General features: G+C 43.9%; 1 protein-coding gene across 4 annotated transcripts in view; it reads right to left on the reverse strand.

The window, feature by feature from the left end:
* The window catches only part of far1 (fatty acyl CoA reductase 1), a 140,422-nt gene that overhangs the window by 5,868 nt on the left and 110,216 nt on the right, over positions 1-24,338 (reverse strand). For all 4 annotated transcript variants that reach the window (XM_038807921.1, XM_038807919.1, XM_038807918.1 and 1 more), the window contains exon 10: positions 4,884-5,013. In XM_038807921.1, coding sequence (XP_038663849.1) covers positions 4,884-5,013 — 130 coding nt within the window. The remainder of the gene's footprint in view (positions 1-4,883; positions 5,014-24,338) is intronic.

The following is a 24,338-nucleotide window of genomic DNA, read 5'->3' on the forward strand; positions in this document are numbered from 1 at the left end:
GTCCAAAACACAAAACAGACATGCAACCATAGAGGAGGGGGAGAACAATATAAAGTTCCAAATATGTTCTTGTGAGCACAGCTCTTCAACTGTTTGTAACATGAACTTGCAGTTCTGTGATAGAAACATTTCTTATGCAGCCTTGTTCTCGCTTACTGGGTTATACCACAGTGCTTAGCAACCAGGTGTGTTGAAGACATGTCAGCTATTGACATTGCAATTAATCATTTAACCGGTCACAAACCGCTTTCTATTCTGGTTAGTAGTACAGGATCATAGAAAAACAAAGCTTCAGGTAAAAAAAAAGGTGGATTACACAAATAACAGGATTATTCTGGAGGGAATTATAATAATTCAGTTGCACTGAGCTACTTTCAATTTCCACAGAAACAACCAGATTTATTTCAACTTCACACGGAAATATCATTGCATCAATGAATTACACATCAAATGTTACAAGACCTTAAGACGTAGGAGCAGAATTTGGCCACTCAGCCCATCGAGTCTGCTCCGCCATTCAATCATGGCGTATATTTTTCTCATCTCCATTCTCCTGCCTTCTCCCCATAACCCATGATCCCCTCATCAATCAAGAACCTATCTCGGTCTTAAAGGCACTCAGTGATTTGGCCTCCCCAGCCATCTGCGGCAACGAGTTCCACATATTCACCACCCTTTGGCTGAAGAAATTCCTCATCTCTGTTTTAACAGATTGTCCCTTTAGTCTGAGATTGTACCCCCAGGTTGTAGTTTTTCCTACAAGTGGAAACGTCCTCTCCAAGTATATCCAGGCCTTGCAGTATCCTGCAAGTTTCAATAAGATCCACCCCCCCCCCCCCCCCCCCCCCCCCCCCTCATCCTTCTAAACTCTTAACGAGTACAAATCCAGAGTCCTCAACAGTTCCTCATACGACAAACTCTTAATTCCAGGGATCATTCTTGTGAACCTCCTCTGGACCTTTTCCAAGGCCAACACATCCTTCCTTAGATACGAGGCCCAAAACTGCTCACAATACTCCAAATGGGGACTGACCAGAGCCTGAAGCAGCCTCAGAAGTACATCCTTGCTCTTGTATTCCAGCCCTCTCAACACGAGTGCTAACATTGCATGTGCATTCCTAACGGCCGACTGAACCTGCAAATCAAGCTGAAGAGAATCTTGAACAAGGGCCCCCAAGTCCCTTTGTGCTTCTGATTTCCTAAGCATTTCCCCATTTAGAAAATAGTCTATGCCTCTATTCCTCCTTCCAAAGTGCATAACCTCACACTTTTCCACACTGTATTCCATCTGGCACTTCTTATCACAGTGCCAAAGAGAACAGGTAACTTCAAGGTACACCCATGCATGTGCTGTACAAACTGCTGGGTTTCTAAAAGCAGGTTGGTGAGAAAATGATGAGAAAAGTAATCCAGAAAAGCAAAAAAGAGGACAATAAACGTTTATTTGGCAAGAGGGCATATAATATTTTCCTCAACCCACTCTTCAGAGACCATGAAAAGCAAGTTTTCCAATAGATTATCAGAAAACTGTGTAATTAAGACTTCAGTTTGATCCACATTTTGGAAAAAGTGGCCACTACAGCGAGTCAGAAATGTTCCTACCACTGGCCAGCCTGATGCAAGACATTCACCTTCAAAAGAATTTCAACTTCCAGAAGTTAGAGAATAAGAAAGCACAACATCATGTCAGCTTACACACCAGAACAAAATCATGCCAACAATGGTCACATACTGACAACTGGAGAGCATCCTATCCCACATTGGGGAGGGAAAGGTCACAGACATTTACACCAACTGGTGTCACTTGGTCACCAGTCTGATATCTGCACATTGGTTGGTGTCTATCACTTCCCTCTCCTTTGGGTACTTGAATAAATATTTGAAGGAGAAAAATTCACACGGCCATAAATGAAACAGCAGGTAATTGGACTAATTAGATAGCTCTTCCAAAGAGCTGGCACTGACACACAGCCTGAATAGCTTCTTTCTGTGCTGAATCATTCAAAGAGAACAAAATAACTCATGTTTCCAACTTTAAAACAGCCATGCTTTTAGTTTTAGTGTCAATCGGACCAATTTAGAAAATGCCCCATTTCCAGTCTGTGTTGTGCATAACATCTGACAGCAACGCAAGATTAAAGTTAAATAGTTGCTGAACATAACAAAACATGCACAGCACACTTCCATGTGACAGGACACATGCAGGGATTTGGCTGCAAGGGAGTCAGTCCCTGGGTTACCATGCTTCCACCCCTTCTTGCAACCCTGCAAATGGGGCCAGAAATCACTAACATTTCCCTTTCAGAATACAATGTTCAGATTTCTTCAGCATAGAATCACATTCCGACGCTGCTTTGCAACAAGTAGTAAGTACATCCTGTACTTCTCATTCCGATTCTACAGGGGTGCATTAAATCAAAGGTAGAGGTTAAAGACCATTAGAAAACTTTCTTGCCTATCACACACAACTGGAACTCTAAATATACCCCAATAAAATGAATCTGAATAAAGCCCTTGACTTTTAATAAGAACGTTTCATGAGAACATTAATTCAGGCACACTGAAAGCAGCAATATCATTTTGATATTACTTTACTCACCAGTCACAAACCAATTTGTTTTCAAATGCTGAAAATGGAATTTGTTCCAAAAAATTCTGATTGAAACATATTTTAATAATGCTCACAGAAAAGCTTCAGGTTTAAGTCTGGTGTAATTGCCATTATACTCAGCAGTAAAAACACTTGCTCTTCGCTGTCAGGGTTCTTCCTGAAAAAATGGACTGGCATTAATGTAGCATCTTTCACCATCTTAGGCCAAGCACTACAAAGCCAATAAAGTACGTACGAAGTCTGGTCACTTTTGTAATACGAGAGGATGGAATTTGTGCATACCAAGGTCCCACAAACAAGGCAAACGATTTTCTGTTTCAGTGGTTGATGCTGGCTGAGGTATTCTTCAGGGAGAATTCTCACCCTCTGGTATGGCACCATGGAATCTTTTACATCCACATACAGGGGGATTGCCCTTTTTCTAAAATTTCGGCTGAAAGATTCCAGTGCTGCTTCATAGAATTTACAGTGCAGAAGGAGGCCATTCGGCCCATCGAGTCTGCACCGGCTCTTGGAAAGAGCACCCTACCCAAGGTCAACATCTCCACCCTATCCCCATAACCCAGTAACCCCACCCAACACTAAGGGCAATTTTGGACACTAAAGGCAATTTATCATGGCCAATCCACCTAACCTGCACATCTTTGTGACTGTGGGAAGAAACCGGAGCACCCAGAGGAAACCCACGCACACACGGGGATGATGTGCAGACTCCGCACAGACAGTGAGCCAAGCCGGAATCGAACCTGGGACCCTGAAGCTGTGAAGCGATTGTGCTATCCACAATGCTACCGTGCTGCCCACTAGTACGGCACTGAAATGTCAGCTTAGATTATGTACTTTTCCTTGAGTGGGACTTGAACCTACTACCTGCTGAAGCAGAGGTGCAAGTGCACTTAGCTAGTTTTGGCATCCATTTCAAAGCATTTCCTCATAGCACGTAACAGTAGTGCAAAACCAACCAATTTATCATCGTATTTACAGTCTCACTCAGTGGCCACAGGGTCGTAAATGGCACAATGGTTTAAAAGTTAAGATTGAAGCTGTTGTAAGGATCATCTATTTAAACCTTATTTCCCTTATGTATTCCCTTTATTTTTTCGTTATCATGGCTGTTATAACTTTTGTTATCAGGACAATTACTGACCAACCCCAGCAAACGTGGTGTTTGGTTTGACTTCTGGAGACTCCCCCGGTATCAGTGCTATTTGGTCTGGCCCAGTGGTGACATACTTTATAGACTTGGTTGGCGGCCAATCGGCTACTTTGATGTCCTGGGACTTGACTGGCCCTCAATGATGATTGAAGTTCATTTTACGAAATGTTCTGCCAAACTCAGACAGGTTCAATTTTGTAGAGTGAACTTCACTTCTTGATTAAGAGGCTTTGAGGACCACAGTTCTCATTTCTCGCTCTCCTGATAATTTTGCTAAGGTCCTAAGAAAAGGTCTTTCTCTCTCACTGCACAACCAGTTAAACCCTGCAGGAAGATCCAGAACAGCTACATACAGGCTGGGTTATCAGAAAACCTCCTTTTAAAATTTGATAATTGGAGAACTGTAATATTATCTCAGTGAGGCTGATAATTGTGAGTTCTGACTGAATGCACATGCCAGAAGATCCAATCCAACGGGTGGTTTTCAACACTCCGTGTCCTGAGAGGATAGCTGACTACAAAGACTTCAACTCAGCAACAAGAATCTTGCATATTTTGATCTCCTACCTTTCCCTTCCTCTGTGTGCGTATGTCTTGTGTATGTTTGGGTAGAGGATGGGACAGTCAAAGGGGAAAGTAATAGATTAGCAGAACGTGATTCTTGTTTAATTATTGCACGTTATAACTAATTTCCTGTTATAAATTAACAGTTTTTGTGTTTACTTATAAGTCTAGTGCATGTAAGTCATTGGAGCAGTCTAGGGCCAAAAATTTCAAACGCTAAGAATTATTGGTTAATTCACTTATGCTGCGACTCTGGATCAAGGGCGGGCTGGAATTGACCGCGCACTAGCCTAAGGTATTGTAACACTGTAAAGTGGGATGGATGGAGAAAGAGAGAGTAGAAAGCTGGGCTTGGGGTCCAAAATGGATCCCGACCACCATGCCACATCGTGAGAAAAATATGGGGGTGAGCAGGAGAGGACGTTACAACACCACACTGAACCATCTGACCTAACAACTCTAAATAATAAATCCTATTTATATTTGGCATATACAGCACACATTCAGGGCAGAAAAGACAAATGGTTAGAACCCATGTGAAATAAGATCTACCTTCTTGTCATCTGGGCTCATCTGACACATAAGCATGTTTATGTTATCAGTGTTCCACACCCATGAATGGCTTGTGAAGTATTCAACCAGCATCATTGATCTGTGTAGCCGATTAATGATTTTCATCATCCTAAAACATGAAGAAAGTCAAATTAATCAAAGCAACCAAAGATAATTGTGCATTTATTTAGCATGAAATAAATTGGCAGGTACAACAAACAGCACATCATTCCGAATACAACCCACACTGTGAACAGAAGCTAGTTTCTGACAAAAATTGTAACATAATTGTTGGTTTAAAAAAAAGGTCAAATTCCCATAGCTTCAATGGAAAATAATCTGGTGACACTAGCAATGTATCATGCGAAAAGTCACTGGAGAAATGGGCAGCATAGAGTTCGATTCCCAAAGTATTGATTGAAAAACTGCATAATTCCAAAGGATATTTCACTTATTCACTTAACATAAATCAGTAGCCTAGCCCATGGGCAAAAGCAGAATTGCAAAAAGTACTCATTAACAATAGGGTTATCAGTTGGTGTTGCTCAGCACCAAGACAAAACGTGCAAGTTTCAGCACTGGAGTTTAAATGAAGAACAAATACCCGATAACCTGAGAGTTTTCAGGACACAAAATTCCATAGATCTGATATTTTGCAGACATATTATTGGTGGAGGAGGGACTGCAAATAGTAAAAATCAAAAACACAAGCAGCACATTTGGTTATAGAAAGCAAACCCATCACCAAGAGCAATAAGGAAAGCTGAAAGCCCTTTGCCAGAGATCAGATAACAGGTGTGCAGTCAAAATCAATGTCTTCTTTTTCTCTTTGCAAACAGCTGCATGTGGGCAAGTATCCAAATTTCCAAGAGTCATAACAAACTTATCAATTTGACAGAACATTCTGATCCCAATTATGTGCCAAGTAGAACCTGAATGAGGCAAATTACCATGCAATGCGTGAAGCAGGGCCTGACAAATGGAAACTTCCAAAACAGACAGCAGGCCCAAACGCAGATTTACACTCAAATTTTATGATCAGATTAGAATCAGACATATTGGAATCCAGATTTAATGATTAGCATCTGCAATCACAAAGTCTAGTTGATGAAGGTGAAGGTGTCAAATTTTGGGGATTTTTTTTGCATTATTTGGGATTCCAATACTGTGCAAATCAAATTGGACATTACATCTGGGAAATGGATAGAGAAAATGGCTGATCTTAACAACGAAAATCTGCTTCCCAATATTCGCAATGCGTTGAAACATCAGTCAATTGGAGAATTCCGATTGAGAATATAATGGACGACTGGTGATTCTCCACCCATTTCAAATTAACATTGTTGCGAAGCAAAAAGTGTCTGAATCCAAGCTTTTTTTTTTGCACTTTTCAATTTTGAAGATAATTGACATGGAAAGCCATTTGGCCCATCTTGGCTCCTTCAGCGAGAACTACCCAAACTGCAACATCAAATCAATGACAGGGATTTTGCTTTCTGCTACTGTAAATCCTAGAGTACTTTTCTGAAGCAGATGACATGAAGAAAGCTGACATCAGCCTCAATTTGCATGTTATAACTTGTACGTGTTGCCTCGACTTATTTTTGCAATTTACCTGCATTCCCCAATTACCTTTTCGATACAATTTGCTATCTCGCGTATCTCCAAAATTAGCTCTTCAGACATTTCCTTTCAATTTGAAAAGCTAAGTTGTCTCAATAGTTTTCTTCATAAGCTACATCTCTGACCAGAGATCAGACTTGTGCCTCTTCTCTTGCTCCGATGCTCAAATGTTTTTCTGTCTCTCATTTCTGATTTCTAACACTGGGAAGTTTCCTTCTTAATACCAGCACCACAAATGATTAGCTGAAGTTACTTATGCACCATCAAGCCGCAAGTGACTAGAATCATGGTTTTTCCTTGGTAATAATGAAAAAATGAAATGAAAAATGAAAATCGCTTATCGTCACAAGTAAGCTTCAATGAAGTTACTGGGAAAAGCTCTGAGTCGCCACATTTCGGCGCCTGTTCGGGGAGGCTGGTACGGGTAATATGTATTTTCTGTGCACGTTACATAGAATCGTGTAAGAGTATACAGCATAGAAACAGACCATTCATCTAGTCAACACGGTATTCCTGCTTCACATGAGCTCTGCCCATCCCTTTCCTTCATTCTAGAAACTGTTAAGATTACAGCTTCCATGGTGCGCGAGTCTAAATGATGGGCAGGCATGGCATACCTTCGAAGACGGTTTCTGATGGGAATAAAAGGAATGAGAACAACGCATGGAAGTCTCTCTCTTAAGAGGTACTCAACACTAAACGTGCAGCAAAGATTAAGTGCTTGACTTCAGGCCGAGTCTCAAAATACTGCACCCCCACCCAACATTGTTTTTCTTTTTTTTTTAAATATAAATATAGAGTACCAAATCCATTTTATCCAATTAAGGGGTAATTTAGTGTGGCCAATCCACCTAGCCTGCACATCTTTTGGGTTGAGGGGGCTAAACCCACGCAAACACGGGGAGAATGTGCAAACTCCACACAGTGACCCAGAGCTGGGATCGAACCTGGGACCTCGGCGCCGTGAGGCAACAGGGTAACCCACTGCGCCACCGTGCTGCCCTACTGTTTTTCTAACTTTTTTCCAGGAACCACTTTTGCCAACTGGCCAACCTTCGTGACCTATGCCGGCTGACCTTCGCAACCCACACCACGTTCAATTACCTTCAATGCAACAGGGGAGCCTGCTTGGTCCTCATGATCTCACTCCAATCAGGTTCACAGGAGGAGAAGGCAATGCACAGATCAGGTGCAGACTTCAGCCAGTTCCATTGTGCTGTCTTCATTTTTTATGAAAACGGAGAATCCAACCTCGCACATAAGTTGTCATGAAGGGCAAGAGCACCAAAATGCTTGTTTTACTCAGCACCGGATACTCCTGGGAGCTCCAACACCAGTAGACAGACAGCCTCATGGGCTTTTGGCAGTTTCTAATGTGGTATCCCAGTTCAAGTACACAAGCATTATTGTTTCATTTGGAGTCAGCTGCAAGTTAATAATTGACTGGGTCTCAACATCAAAAAGGAATTTTTCATCCACCACTTCTCTTTCAAAATCTGAAACTACTTCTCTCATTTGCCAGTACTTCCCTACATATAACACACATGGGCTTTGCATTCTTATTTGCGTTGGCACAACTGACAAACCATACTTCAAGAAATCATCTTTACACTGCTTTGTTCCCGAGTTAGGTTTCTTCATTGTAGGTTGTTCCTCTGAGGCCCTGGATATCTGTACAGAGCTAACACTAGTACTGCTCTATCCAGCCCTGGACTCTCCTGGAATCGGAGCAGTTGTCTCCAGCAGATTCAGTTGTGAGATCCTGTCCAGTAGGTACACTGTCTATGTGTGTCGCTGGAGGTCTCTTACTTGTAAGAAAACAATTCATCTTCACAGTCCCCTTGCCTTGCTTGCTAGCAGCCAGAAATTGGAAGACTGTCTCCTCTCTGATTTGGCGACAAAGCACGCATATAGAGGGCGCTTGATGTCAAGTGTACACGCAGGGAGGGCAGCACGGTGGCCTAGTGGTTAGCACAACCGCCTCACGGCGCTGAGGTCCCAGGTTCGATCCCGGCTCTGGGTCACTGTCTGTGTGGAGTTTGCACATTCTCTCCGTGTCTACGTGGGTTTCGCCCCCACAACCCAAAAATGTGCAGAGTAGGTGGATTGGCCACCTTAATTGGAAAAAATAATTGGGTAATCTAAATTTTTTTTTTTTTTTTTTTAAAGTGTACACGCAGGGCACGTGACCTGCGCACTGCTGTCGTTTTGGCTGGAAGACGGCACACAGCTTCATTTTGTTCTTATTTAAAAGGTGGCAACGGCAGCCACTCAATAAAAATGTCGGTAGCAACCGGTGGGCACTTCACCTGTGTTTGGGACCACTGTGGGAATGCTTCGACCCTCCCAACAACCACCAGCAACTCACCCGCAGGTCACAACCCACACTTTGAAAATCCCTGTTCCACCACATCCAGTGCGATAAGTGGCAGTGCTATTTTGTGCTCTTTGCAGGTGACGCAGAATCAACTGAAAATTCCAGACACCAGCACTTGACAACTGTGTTGCATCTATACCAGTGACTTCTCCTTAGATAAAGTTCCTACCAATCTAATTACTTCCTCCCACCCTGCTCCCAAATTGTTTTGTTCTCTGTGCATCAAGCTGTCCTTTTAAAAAAAAACCAATGCTCTCTGCTTCAACCATAGAATGATTACAGGGGCAGCCATTCAGCTGGCTATTTCCATCCTGCCTTTCTTGAACAACACCACAAGCTAGTCCCACTCTCCCAGCTTTCCCTGCAGCCTTGCACACCATTTCTCTTTTGATAATTATCCAACTTCCTTTCGATAATAACAACTGAAACTGCTTCCACCATATTCTCAGGCAGTGCATTCGCTGTGTAAAAATGTTTTTCCTCATGTCATCACTGGTTCTTGTGCCAATCAATGTCCTCTTATTCTCAAACCTTCTGCAATGGGGGCAGCACGGTGGCCTAGTGGTTAGCACAACCGCCTCACGGCGCTGAGGTCCCAGGTTCGATCCCGGCTCTGGGTCACTGTCTGTGTGGAGTTTGCACGTTCTCCCCGTGTCTGCGTGGGTTTCGCCCCCACAACCCAAAAATGTGCAGAGTAGGTGGATTGGCCACGCTAAATTGCCCCTTAATTGGAAAAAATAATTGGCTAATCTAAATTTAAAAAAAAAAAAAAAAACCTTCTGCAATGGGAACAGTTTCTTTATCTACCCTGTCTAGACCACTCAAAATTGCGAACCTCTATCAAATGTCCTATTAACCTTCTCTTCTCTAAGGAGTCCCAACTTAGACAATTAATTGTAATAACTGAAATCCCTCTTCCTTGTTACCATTTTTGCAAATCTTTTCAGCATCCTCTGTCATGGCTTCACATATTTCTGAAAGGCCGGTACATGGAATTTGATAAGACTCCAGTTGAGGCCAAACCAGTGTTTCATAAAGGTACACCACAACTTTCTTGCATTTATAAGTGCCAGCTGTGGCTCAGTTAGTAGCATTCTTGTCTCGGATTTACAAGGTTCCGGGCTCAAGTCCCACTCCAGTGTTTGAGCACTAAAGTCACGGTTAATACCCCAGTGCAGTACGGAGGTGCAATTTTCAGATGAGATCCAATCTACCTGCTTGGATGTATGCAAAATATGCCATGGTACTATTTCAAAGATCAGGAGTTATTCCCACAATTCGGGCCAATATTTAACCCCCATATCAACATCACATTAGATTATCAGATAATTACCATATTGTTGTTTGTCAGAGCTTGCTATGCACAAATTGGTTGCCATGTTTCCTCCATTAGAATAGCGACTGTACTTAAAAAGTACACCACTGGCTCCAGTGGTCATGAAAAGGGCTCTCTCAATGCAAGTCTTCATCACTCTCCAATTGGTATAGAATTCCACATTCTCCCCACTTTGTTTAAGGAGATACCGCCTGAATTCTTTAATTGATGGGTCAGTGGCTTTCTTATATTTATGACCCCTTGTCTGGACTGACACACAACTGAAAATATTTTTTAAAAATCCATCCTACTGAAGTGCTTCATAATTTTGAAAAACTCTATTAGATCAGTAATTGGTCTTCTCTTTTCCATAGTGAAGAGTCCCAGCCTGCTCAATCATTGTCTCAACTCTGAGAACACGCTCATAATTATTTTCCGTACTTTTCCTGTGTTACAGTATGAAGACTACAAAGGCACCAATATCCTCCATGAGGCCAAACCGAGAATCTAGATAAAGTGCAGAATTTACAACACAAAACTGGCCAACCCCTTATTCCACAGTCTATAATTGATTGCAAAAGCTGTTAACCTGTTCACTAGATGCCCCTTTCATTGTTGCCTTTTGTTAGAGCATTTCTGTCCAATAAATTTAAATATAGAATGCAGATTTAATAAATTGCATTTTTGATTACTGAGAAATAGTGAGTATCACTATTGGGGCAGCGCGGTAGCATTGTGGATAGCACAATTGCTTCACAGCTCCAGGGTTCCAGGTTCGATTCCGGCTTGGGTCACTGTCTGTGCGGATTCTGCACATCCTCCCAGTGTGTGAGTGGGTTTCCTCCGGGTACTCCGGTTTCCTCCCACAGTCCAAAGATGTGCAGGTTCGGTGGATTGGCCATTATAAATTGCCCTTAGTGTCCAAGGTTGCCCTTGGTTTTGGGTGGGGTTGCTGGTTTGTGGGGATGGGGTGGAGGTGTTGACCTTGGGTGGGGTGCTCTTTCCAAGAGCCGGTGCAGACTCGATGGGCCGAGTGGCCTCCTTCTGCACTGTAAATTCTGTGATAATCAGACATCATTTGATGTCTATGTGAACTTTAACCTTTGTGCATTTATTACTAAAATTAGTAACAAATAATTTTTAGCCATAAAATGTTTGAGTTGTTGTTTGAATAGATGGTGACGTTTCACTTTCTTGGTTATTTAATCTTTGTTCAGGAAATGCATATCTGTAAAGTATATTTACCTGTAATAGAGTGGAAGATGTTTTGCCTTAATTTTAGTGCAAGTGGAGAGTCTGATATCGCCACAACTATGCCTCCAGCATGTCAGCTGTTTCTATTGTAGAACAGTGAGTCAGAGCAACTATGTTTGACGATCCTTGATGCTGAAGATGTGAATTTGATTTTTGTTTTTGCGTTGGACAGGCAGCATGTCCAAGGACACTTGTGACCTTCTTTCTGGTTTGTCTCAGTTTAGTTGGAAGTTGCAATTGTCCAGCATATTTCAGGAACTTGTAACTGGCATGGAGGAGAATGGGGGCTGCAGGGTGGATGAGCAAACTGACCATGGTACAGGAGGTCATTCATAATAAATAGGTATGTAGTGGTAGTAGGGGGAAGAAGATTAGAAAGTTCAATGGTAGAAACGGATTATGATTCATGAGACTGGCACCAGTACTGGGGAAAGTGGAAGTTATACAGTTGGCATGGTCGTCACTGAACCATGCAGCGACCAGCTTTCTGGTGAGAGTATAACTAGGACAGGAGAGAGGCCTTTAAACTAAATAGCGAGTGAGATATCATGAGGGAAGATGTGGTAAATTAAAAGGAAAAGGACAAGGCAAGAGAGCAAGGTAACAATAAGGATAACAACAATCAGAGAAGCGACAAGAGTATATAAACCAAGATTGTGACAGCAAATAAGGCCACAGTCTGCAGCAGTGATAACATGACTGAACTTGCAGCACGGTAGTATTGTGGTTAGCACAGTTGCTTCACAGCTCCAGGGTCCCAGGTTCGATTCCCGGCTTGGGTCACTGTGTGGAGTCTGCATGTTCTCCCCGTGTGTGCGTGGGTTTCCTCCGGGTGCTCCGGTTTCCTCCCACAGTCCAAAGATGTGCAGGTTAGGTGGATTGGCCATGCTAAATTGCCCTAGTGTCCAAAATTGCCCTTAGTGTTGGGTGGGGTTACTGGGCTATGGGGATAGGGTGGAGATGTTGACCTTGGGTAGGGTGCTCTTTCCAAGAGCCGGTGCAGACTCGATGGGCCGAATGGCCTCCTTCTGCACTGTAAATTCTATGAAATCTATGAAACAGTGGGTCTAGGACTAGCATAAGGGTAAATACAAGTGTATGAAGATGAGCTGGCTAAAGTGAACTGGGAAAATAGATTGCAGGGTAGGTCAATAGAAATGCAGTGTCAGACATTTAAGAAGGTATTTCATAGCGTTCAGCAAAGATACACATTCCAGTGAGAAAGTAAGACTCTAAGGAAAGTAAGACAGAAGATAAAGTTAGTATCAAACTGAAAGAAAAAGCATATAATTCTTTGAAGATTAGTGGTAGATCAGGAGATTGGACAGAAGTCAAAAACCAGCAAAGAATGACTAAAAAGTGAGGAAGAAATTAAAATGAGAGAAATCTAGCTATAATTAGGAATACAGATAATAAGAGTTTCTATGGGTATATTAAAAGGGAAGAGTAATAATGTTAACATGGGTTCTCTGGAGAGGGTGTTTGGAGAATAATGGGAAATAAAGTAATGGCGGAACCATTGAACAGATGTGTGTGCTGGTCTTCACTTTAAAGACAGAAATAACATCCCAGCAATATTTGTAAATCAAGAAGTGAAAGGGAGGAACTTCAAACAATTACAATCACCAGGCAAAGGGTATCAAGAAAACTATTAGAACTGCAAGGTGTTAAGTCCCCAGGTTCTGATGGACTTGACCCCAGGGACCTAAAATAAGTAGCTGAGGAGATAGTGGATGCATTGATTGTAACTTTCCAAAACTCCCTTGATTCTGGAAATGTCCCAACACATTGGAAAATAGCAACTGTAACTGTTATTCAAGAAATTTGGGAGACAGAAGGCGGATAATTATAGGTCAGTTACCCTAATATCTGTCATAGCGAAAATGCTAGAATCTATTATGAAGGAGGTTTTGGTAGGGGACGGAGAAAAAAATCTTATTGCAATCATGCAGTCAACATGAAAACAAAATCATGTTTTACCAATTTATTAAGTTCTTTGGTGAAAGCAACTTGGATAAAGGGGAACCTGTGGATGTTGTGAATAAAGTGCCACATCAAAGGTTATTACACTAGATAAGAGCTTGTGGTGCATGTGGCAAGCAAGGGTGGTTAACATATCATTGGATTGATTGGCTAACAGGAAGCAGAGAATAAGGTTAAATGGGTCAATTTTGGGTTGCCAAGCTGTAACCAGTAGAGTGCCACAAGATCTGTGCTGGTGTCTACTTACAGTAGAATCATAGAATCACAAGTGTAGGAGGAAGCCATTCAGCCCATCGAGTCTGCACTGATCCTCTGAAAGAGCACCCGACATAGGCCCACACCTCCATCCTATCCCTGCAACCTAGGAATCACACCTAATCTTTTGGGCACCAAGGAGCAATTTAGCATGGTCAATCTACATCTTTCCTTTTTAAATTTAGAGTAGCCAATTATTTATTTTTTCCAATTAAGGGTCAATTTAGCATGGCCAATCCACATAACCTACACATCTTTGGGTTGTGGGGGTGAAACCCACGCAGACACGGGGAGAATGTGCAACTGCACACAGACAGTGACGTGAGGTTGGAATTGGCAGCACGGTAGCATAGTGGTTAGCACAGTTGCTTCACAGCTCCAGGGTCCCAGGTTCAATTCCCGGCTGGGTCACTGTCTGTGTGGAGTCTGCACGTTCTCCCCATGTCTGCATGGGTTTCCTCTGGGTGCTCCGGTTTCCTCCCACAGTCCAAAGATGTGCGGGTTAGGTGGATTGATCATGCTAAATTGCCCTTAGTGCCCAAAAAAAGGTTAAGTGGGGGTTACCGAGTTAGGAGGGATAGGGTAGATACGTGGGCTTGAGTAGGGTGCTAGTTGTAAGGGCTGGTGCAGACTAGATGGGCCGAATGGCCCCCTTCTACACTGTAAATTTTATGAAATCTATGAACCCGGCGCTGTGAGGCAGCAATGCTAACCACTGTGCTGCCGTGTCGTCCTGTCGAGATCAATGACTTGGATGAAGGGATGAAATGTATGATTGTTAAATTTCCTGATGACACAGAGGTTGGAAAGTAAATTGTTAGGAGAGCATACAGTTTACAAAGGCACTGAAGCCACATCTACAGTACTATGCACAGTTTTGATCTACTTATTGAGAAAGGACATAATGGCATTAGCAGCTCAGAGAAGGTTCACTGATCTGGGATGAGGGCGCAATTCTAATGCGAAAAAAATGGACAGGTTAGGCCTATACCCAATGGAATTTAAAAGAATGAGAGATGATTATATTGAAACATACAAGGTCTTGAAGGAATTGGCAGGGTGCTTGCTGAGAGCATGATTCTTCTTGGTAGAGACGGAGACAGAGTTTAAAATAAGGGGTCTCCCATTTAAAATGGTGACAAGCAGAATTTTCTTTCCCTCAGAGGTCATTAGTCTGCGGAACTCTTTTCCCCAGAAAGCAATGGAGGCAGGATCTTGAAGGGAGGCAGAGGGAGAGAGAGGGAAAAGGGGAGGCAGAGGGAGAGAGAGGGAAAAGGGGAGGCAGAGGGAGAGAGAGGGAAAAGGGGAGGCAGAGGGAGAGAGAGGGAAAAGGGGAGGCAGAGGGAGAGAGAGGGAAAAGGGGAGGCAGAGGGAGAGAGAGGGAAAAGGGGAGGCGGAGAGAGGGAAAAGGGGAGGCGGAGAGAGGGAAAAGGGGAGGGGGAGAGAGGGAAAAGGGGAGGGGGAGAGAGGGAAAAGGGGAGGGGGAGAGAGGGAAAAGGGGAGGCGGAGAGAGGGAAAAGGGGAGGCGGAGAGAGGGAAAAGGGGAGGCGGAGAGAGGGAAAAGGGGAGGCGGAGAGAGGGAAAAGGGGAGGCGGAGAGAGGGAAAAGGGGAGGCGGAGAGAGGGAAAAGGGGAGGCGGAGAGAGGGAAAAGGGGAGGCGGAGAGAGGGAAAAGGGGAGGCGGAGAGAGGGAAAAGGGGAGGCGGAGAGAGGGAAAAGGGGAGGCGGAGAGAGGGAAAAGGGGAGGCGGAGAGAGGGAAAAGGGGAGGCGGAGAGAGGGAAAAGGGGAGGCGGAGAGAGGGAAAAGGGGAGGCGGAGAGAGGGAAAAGGGGAGGCGGAGAGAGGGAAAAGGGGAGGGGGAGAGAGGGAAAAGGGGAGGCGGAGAGAGGGAAAAGGGGAGGCGGAGAGAGGGAAAAGGGGAGGCGGAGAGAGGGAAAAGGGGAGGCGGAGAGAGGGAAAAGGGGAGGCGGAGAGAGGGAAAAGGGGAGGCGGAGAGAGGGAAAAGGGGAGGCGGAGAGAGGGAAAAGGGGAGGCGGAGAGAGGGAAAAGGGGAGGCGGAGAGAGGGAAAAGGGGAGGCGGAGAGAGGGAAAAGGGGAGGCGGAGAGAGGGAAAAGGGGAGGCGGAGAGAGGGAAAAGGGGAGGCGGAGAGAGGGAAAAGGGGAGGCGGAGAGAGGGAAAAGGGGAGGCGGAGAGAGGGAAAAGGGGAGGCGGAGAGAGGGAAAAGGGGAGGCGGAGAGAGGGAAAAGGGGAGGCGGAGAGAGGGAAAAGGGGAGGCGGAGAGAGGGAAAAGGGGAGGCGGAGAGAGGGAAAAGGGGAGGCGGAGAGAGGGAAAAGGGGAGGCGGAGAGAGGGAGGGGGCGCGGAGAGAGGGAGGGGGCGCGGAGAGGGAGGGGAGGTGGAGAGGGGGAGGGGAGGCACCTCGCACCTGAAACCGATGTCCCCTAGTAATTGACTTTTCCACCCTGGGAAAAAATTGTCTCGACTATCCATTCCACTCAATTCTGTAAACCTCAATCAGGTCGCCCCTCAACCTCCGTCATTCCAGTGATAACAATCTGTATTCATCCAACCTCTCCTAACAGCTAATACCTTCCCGACCAGGCAACATCCTGGATAACCTCTTCCTGTACCCTCTCCGAAGCATCCACATCTTCCTGGCAATGTGGCGACCAAAATTGTGTGCAATCTTCCAAATGTGGACTAAGTGAGTTTTTTTTTACAGCTGCAACATAACTTGCCAATTTTTATACTCAATGTCCGGGCTGATGAAGAAAAGCATGCCGTTTTCCTTCTTGACCATCTTATCCACCTGCGCTGCCACTATCAGTAACCTGTGGAACTCTACGCCCAAATCGGTTTACCTGTCAATACTCTTAAGGGTTCTGCCATTTACTGTGTAATTCCCACCTGTATTAGACCTTCCAAAATGCATTACCGCACATTTAAAATAGACAGAATACAAACAATGCTTTCTCTTGTATGGAGAAGCATAACAAGAGGCCATCAATATAAAACAGTCACCATGAAATTCCAGAGGAAATTCAGATAAAATTTCTTCATGCAAAATTGTGAGAATGTGGACCCCACTACCAGAGGGAGCAGGTGAGGAATTTAAGAGGAAGCCTTATGGGGAGGTGGTGGCACAGTGGCATTGTCGCTTGATCAGTAAGTGCCCCAGGGAAATGCCCTGGGGACCAGGATTCGAATCCCATCACGGCAGAGGGTGGAATTTAAAAACTCAATAACATATCTATGATCTGGAATTATATGTCTAACTATGAAACCATTGTCAATTGTCGTAACAACAGGGGCTGGTTTAGCTCACTCAGCTAAATCGCTGGCTTTTAAAGCAGACCAAGCAGGCCAGCAGCACGGTTCGATTCCCGTACCAGCCTCCCCGGACAGGCGCCGGAATGTGGCGACTAGGGGCTTTTCACAGTAACTTCATTGAAGCCTACTCGTGACAATAAGCGATTTTCATTTTCATTAAAAGCCCGTCTGGCTCACAAATGTCCTTCGTCTTTACCTGGCCTACATGTGACTCTGGATCCACAGCCATGCTGTTGGATCTCAAATCCCTGTCCCAGGCTAGACCCAGCAAAAGGCAGCACAGGAGGGAATTGCCCTGGGAATGCGGAACATTGATTCAGGACCCCAGACATACTGTCAGCACTCTTCATATCGAACACCACTTGGGAGTCCGAAAGGACATCGCTGCCAGGCGGGAATGTGGCAAGTGAAGTAATCAACAAGAGGGAAAAACGTATTTTACCTCATCATCACCTGCCTGCCACAGATGCATCTGACCATGACAGTATCAAGCAGTCCTCGTTACAATCTGTAACCTCATGGGCCAGCCCCACTCTACCATTAATGAGTGCAGGAGAGCACGCCAGGAGTAACACCAAACAAAGCTATAAAGCAGGATTACTTGCATGCCAAAAAGCATAAGCAACAATTAATAAACAAAGCTAAGTGATTCCACACTTCTAACGGACCAGATCTAAGTTCTGCAGTCCTGCCCTATCCTGCCAAGAATGGTGGTGGACAATTAAACAACTCACTGGAGGCGGCAGTTCCACAAGTCCCATCCCCAATATTGGAGCCCAGTACATCAGTGCAAAAGGTAAAGTTTAATCATTCGCAACAATCTTCAGCCAGAATTGCCCAGTGGATCATCCAGCTTGCCCTCCTCCAGAGGTGCAGGATAGTCCACGTGCAAATGCAGCAAGACATGGACAATATCCAGGTTTGAGCTGACAAGTGGCAAGTAATATTCGTGCCACACAAGTGCCAGGCACCATCACCCCTTGACATTTAATGGCATTACCATCACATAATCTCCCATCAGCATCCTGAGGGTTACCATAGACTAGAAACTGAAATGGACTAGCCATATAAATACTGTGGCTACAAGTGCAGGTCAGAGGTTAGGAATCCTGCGGCGAGTAACTCACTTTCTGACTCCACAAAGCCTCTCCACCATCTACAAGGCACAAGTCAGGAGTGTGATCGAATATTCCCCACTTGCCTGGATGAGTCCAGCTCCAACAACACAAGAAGCTCGGCACCATCCAGGACAAAGCAGCCCACTTGATTGCCACCACTTCCACAAACATGCACTCCCTCCAGCACCGACGCACAGTAGCAGCCATGTGCACCATCGACAAGATGCACTCATGCTTCTTAGACAGCACCTTCCAAACCCACGACCGCAACCATCTAGAAGGGCAGCAGATAAATGGAACACCACCATCTGTAAGCTCCCCTCCAAGTCACTCATCATCCTGACTTGGAAATATATTGGCCGTTCCTTCAGTGTCACTGGGTCAAAATCCTGAAACTCCCTAACAGCATAGTGGGTGTACCTACACCACACTGACTGCAGCAGTTCAAGAATGCAGCTCATCACCACCTTCTCAAGGACAATTGCACAATGTTCAATGTCATTCAAGACTCATCAGATATTGAAGCAGTCCATGACCAAATGCGGCAAGGCCTGAATCATATCCAGACTTGAGCTGGCAAGTAACATTCCCACCACACAAATGCCAGGCAATGACTATCTCCAACAAGAGAGGTTCTAACCATTGCCCCTTGGCATTCAATGACACTACCATCATTCAGTCCCTTTTTTCAACATCCTGGGGTTACCCTTGACCAGAATCTGACCTGGATTAGCCATATAAATACTGTGGCTACCAGAGCAGGTCAAAGGCTGGGAATGCAGTTGGTAGGAGCATACCCGACTCCCCAAAACCTGTCCACCATCTACAACGTACAAGTCAGGAGGAGTGTACTGAAATACTTTTCACTTGCCTGGATGTGTACAGCTCCAACATGCAGGACACAGCAGCCTGCTTGATTGCCACCCCTTCCACAAAACATTCAATCTCTCCACCATCAATGAACAGTGTTACCCGTGTATGCCATTTATTAGATGCACTGCAGGATCTCACCAAGGTGCCTTAGGCAGTACCTTCCAAACCCACAAACACTGCCATCTAGAAGGACATGAGCAGCAGATACCTGGGAACATCACCACCTGGAGGTTCCCCTCCAAGTCACTCACCATCCTGACTTGGACATAGATTGACATTCCTTCACTGTTGCTGGGTCAAAATCCTGCAAGTCCCTCCCTAACAGCAGAGGTTCAAAATGGCTGCTCTCCACTGCCTTCAAGAGAAACTAGGGATGGGCAATAAATGCTGGTCTAGCCAGCCACACCAAAATACTATAAATGAATTTTTAAAAAGACAAGCATTTAGGGAGATGTTGCTATAGGGTTCAGTCCGCTTTTCATATGACCACTGCTTTTTGGTTTAACGCAATTAAGCAACCCAAGACATTTAAGTGCAAAGACACTTGCACTATTTTAGAGTAAATGAAATGAAAATGACCCAAGTCCCAGAGGACCACATGGTGATTTAACCTGGTCACCACTCCTTAGACGAGGGGCATGGTTGAGAAGGTGGGGCATTCATGAATAACTGCAACCGATATGAGAATTGAACTGGCGCTGTTGGCATAACTCCACATAACGAACCAGCTGCCCAAGGAACTGAACCAAATAAGTTGCAACTGGCACCGCATGTTAGCCCCAGCCCATCTCAAGGTCAAAGTATTATTGGCAATAGACAGCAATCATGAGTCCCAAAGTAAGGGCACCCTCCATCAAGTTGGTGACAAACCTGAAATCAGGACAAAGAACAGTCACTGGAAAAATAAACAGCAAATGCTAAGAGACTGAAAACAAAAAAGCATCTCTTCAAATAGTTCCTCCAACCCTAGGGAAAACTGCGAAAGTTAAATTGTGAACTAGTTAACAGCATTTGCTGTCAATTCAAGAATGTTGTGTTAGGCAAAGGTACTTTTAAAGGATTTATATTTTAATTGGTAAACATGAGAAATAAGGTATAGTTTTAAGTGTGTTTCATTTAATATTTCTGTACATGGAACGGTAAAACCTCTAGTTAGATTAATACTGGACTAAAGTATTTGTATATGTGGGTTGGTTAAGTTCCAATGGTGTTTCTCTTGTGCTTAGAGAGGGCGACAGCAAGAAGATTAAACAAACTAGCAGTGGTTGCTTAGCAACTGGGGCCTTGTAAGGTAGAGAAGTTTTTAAGTTTTAGTTTAGCTAATTTGATTACAGTTGAAGATAGGTAGTGAGGGATGGCAGCTCTGCCAGAAGCAGTTGTTTTAGAAAGCTAGAGTTAGAATATCTCTCTCAGCTTTGCTAAGAAAAAAAGCCATACCATGGAGTAATGGTTAAGAAAACAAGTGCATAGATCTGAAGGGCAGCTAGTTAAAGAAATTAGAGAAACGAAGAGAAGTTGCCAATAAGTCAGAGGTTGAAGCTATTAGCATGGTAGAGTAAAAGGCGGCACGGTAGTACAGTGGTTAGCACTGTTGCTTCACAGCACTAGGGTCCCAGGTTCGATTCCCGGCTTGGGTCACTGTCTGTGAAAAGTTTGCACCTTCATCTCGTGTCTGCTTGGGTTTCCTCCGGGTGCTCCGGAAGACGTGCTGTTAGGTAATTTGGCCATTCTGAATTCTCCCACCGAGTACCCGAACAGGCACCGGAATCTGGCGACTCGGGGCTTTTCACAGTAACTTCATTTCAGTGTTAATGTAAGCCTACAATAAAGATTGTAAAGGTTATTATTAAAGACAGATAGAGCTGAGAAGAAGGTTGAGATGGCAGAAAAGTATCTGAAGTGATTTTCAGATTTGTGAGATTTTACTATAGCCAGTGGAACGAGTGTCGAAATATTGATGGAAATTGGTGGCTCGATCTCAGAGTTTGTGAAAAACAGATAAGACAATGGAAACCGAAAAGCGGGTGGTGTAAAATCCTGGACTGGATTAGTGGCGTGGAAGCTTTGTTTTAAAGTATAATGTGTAAAACCTGGATTGGAGTTAGGAATTCAAACTGCCAAGGGATAGCATTATTAAGAAAGGAGACTTTAAATTGTGTTTTTGAGAGTGGAATTTGGAAACTCTCATGTGATTATCATCTGGGGGGATGCTTAGGAGAATTCCCCAGATACTAACTTGGGTTCAGAGCAGAATGTGTATTTGACCAGTTATCCTGTGTGCTTAAAGGGAAATTCTTGTGTTAAAGAGAACATTGCATTTTAAAATGCATTTTGTAATCCTTGTTAATCTTGAAATGTGTATTTGTTCAGTTAAGGTGGAGTAAAGTATTATAATCCAATTTTTCCATGTTTAATAAAAATTTTTTCTTTGTGGTTGAAAGTAATTAGCTGCCCTGTGACTGTTTTTCCACGTTGTATGTTAAAAAAAATAAAAGTTACGATCTTTTGAGTCAGGTTTCCATTCGGGGATCTACCCGTCCAGTTATATTAACTGGGATCGTAACAGTGAAATGAAGAGCACCCCTTTCTGTTGGGTGCATAAACAAACTGTTAATCCATTGGCACAGGTCCATAAAATTGTTCTGAGTTTTGCACTAACAGTCAAAACAGACTGCAGGAGCAGCTGCTGAACAAAACACAACAGTGGTTGCTCTCAAGAACAAGACTAATTAGATTAGAGCAAAGATTCGCTGACTGTGCTATGCCTGATGTCGGAGTACTGATCAGGTTGATAGCAAAGCCTAAAATGAGGGAGTTTAATTCTGCTGCACTATCACCTCCTTGATTCATGCAACTCTCACCAAACTTACTGCAGCAGCTACCAAGGCCTGCCTATTGACAGCTCCAATCGTTAACCAAGTATTTATTTCCCAGTTGAAGAAAACATGGAAAAAATGATGACAGTCAGGTGAGAGAGCAACATCTTTTTTGAAAACATCACCCAAGGACTTCAAAAATAACCACAACACTGAATTCCCACGGTTAATATCTAGCCTTGGAGAATAGAGTAAAAATATAGTCCGATTATATTTTGCAAACAGCGCAAGTATTTTTTTTGTTACACATAGGGTTGCCTCTTACGGCCAGGTCTGTTCTTACACAGCTGCACTTCAGCTTCCACACGCAGATCAAACCATCCCGAATGTTGGCCTAACCATGTATTCCAAAATCTCAATAATACTGGAGTAGGGGCAAAGCTTCCATTTATTACTGGTGTCATCTGGCCCTGCCAATCCCTGGGTCCTTGCCAAGGAATTCCACCAATGTCAAAAGGGAGATCATACCTAAATATTTTTCACAGGCAAATTGCGTCAATGCATCTCAATCATTAGGTCCACATTCCCTCTCCATTTGGAGGGGTCAATGGTTAAGAGCTGATGGTTTCATTCATTCACTTATGGCTCAGTCATTAAATTCAATTCAGAGCATGGCGTGGTCTAAATTTGGAACTGCATCAGCAAATTATAAGGTGCCATAGTTCACACAGTTAGAGATGGGGGACAGTTTTTTTTTAATTGCTGCTGCAATGACACAGGCAGGAGAGGTCCACTGATAAAGTTTTGAGGCTGCTGGTTCAGAGTTTGATTGAAGATTGTTGGACACCAGGCTCAAAGAGTCTGTGTGTTCAGTTCAGACGGCACCAACAAATTAGAAGTGGAAAAGCAAATGCCTTGGAATGCATTGCAGTATAATGGCCAAAGTGATCTCTTGGACTAGTTTTGATTGAAGGGGGTAGGAGAGGAATTTCCTGAATATTTATTTCCCAAAATTGATTTTAGTTTTTATGTCTGATTTCTCTCCTCAGGGGATCATATGGCCTCTGGGGGAAGAGTCTATATATTGGGATGGATAAGGCATCGTAGGTTATGTAGGATTGGCTGGAGGGACCAGTGCATCTTATACTTCTGGAAATTAACATGGAATAAATATTAACCAAGTGCGCATTGCCCGATTTACACAGATCACAGCAAAAAACAGAAAGGGGAATAGCTGAAGTCTCCATGAGAGAATTGGAGAATGAGGATGGTCCCGGGGCTGTGTGAATTCTCTGAACCAGTGACCAGAGTCAACTCACTAGGCTGTTCATACAAAATGTCAGTTATGGATAAAGACCATCAAGTTTATCGCATTCAATAGACAACATTCTCAATCTTTATCCCACAACCCTTCAATGCAATCTTAGGAAAACTCCAAGTAAATATCCTGAAGTAAAGTCATACAGGCTCAAAATGTTCAGTCCCATTCTTCTTCCATGCTCTGAAAGTTTAAGTATATATCCAATTCCCTTCTGAGAGTTAAAATGGATGGAATTTGGTCTTCATGTGATCCCAAAATTCCAGTAACTCAATCCACAAACTCCATATCAACAAAAGCAGGTTTCGGCTATTCAGTCACTAAGGAACTAGTGGCACTTTCAGACTCACATCCAAAATGCAATTAAACCAAGAACCCATGAATTATCTTGAAGAACTGTAAACCAGACTGATACCCTAACCCAACCATGTGTGTTTCATTACCACTCTGTAACATCCTGCTTCCATTAATACAACTTACTGTCGCTGTACTATGCTCAACCATAATCCTAGAGTAGGCTCAAGGAGCTGAATGGCTATCTCCTGCTCCTGCGTCATATGCTCTCTTAACTTGGTAATTTGCAAAAGGATGTGCAACACTAACCCTTAAGCCAAATCATGAACTATTTGGTGGCAGGCTGCCCCCCAGACAGATTCCTGGAAAGCACTGCTGAAACTTCAGGGAGTGACAGTGGGAGCTGTATTAAGGGGGACAGATGTCAGAAACGGAAAGTTTTGCTGGGATCAAGTTTTCCAGGTTGTGGTTAAAATACCAACGGAATTAGTTAGGGAAGCAAATTATGTCCCTGCACGGCCTGGCCTTTATGTAACTACAGTCCCACTGCAACATGGTTTGACACTCAATTGCCCTGTAAAAGAGGCCTAGCATGCCACAAGTTGGACTGGGGTGAGCACAGTAAGATGTCTTACAACACCAGGTTAAAGTCCAACAGGTTTGTTTTGAATCACTAGCTTTCGGAGCAAGCTCCTTCCTCAGGTGAATGAAGAGGTGGGTTCCAGAAACACACACATTTGTGGAGTCCACCTCTTCATTCACCTTAGCTTGGAGACAGCAGCTTCCGCCACATCGCTCCAGCCCCTCGAAGCATGGCCAGACTGGAAAAATAATGCACAGTTGAGAGACTATTCAATTGGCTTTGAACATGACTCAAAAGAAAGACTTGCAGTTTATAGC

The sequence above is a fragment of the Scyliorhinus canicula genome, chromosome 9 (assembly GCF_902713615.1).
Source record: "Scyliorhinus canicula chromosome 9, sScyCan1.1, whole genome shotgun sequence".
NCBI lineage: Eukaryota > Metazoa > Chordata > Chondrichthyes > Carcharhiniformes > Scyliorhinidae > Scyliorhinus > Scyliorhinus canicula.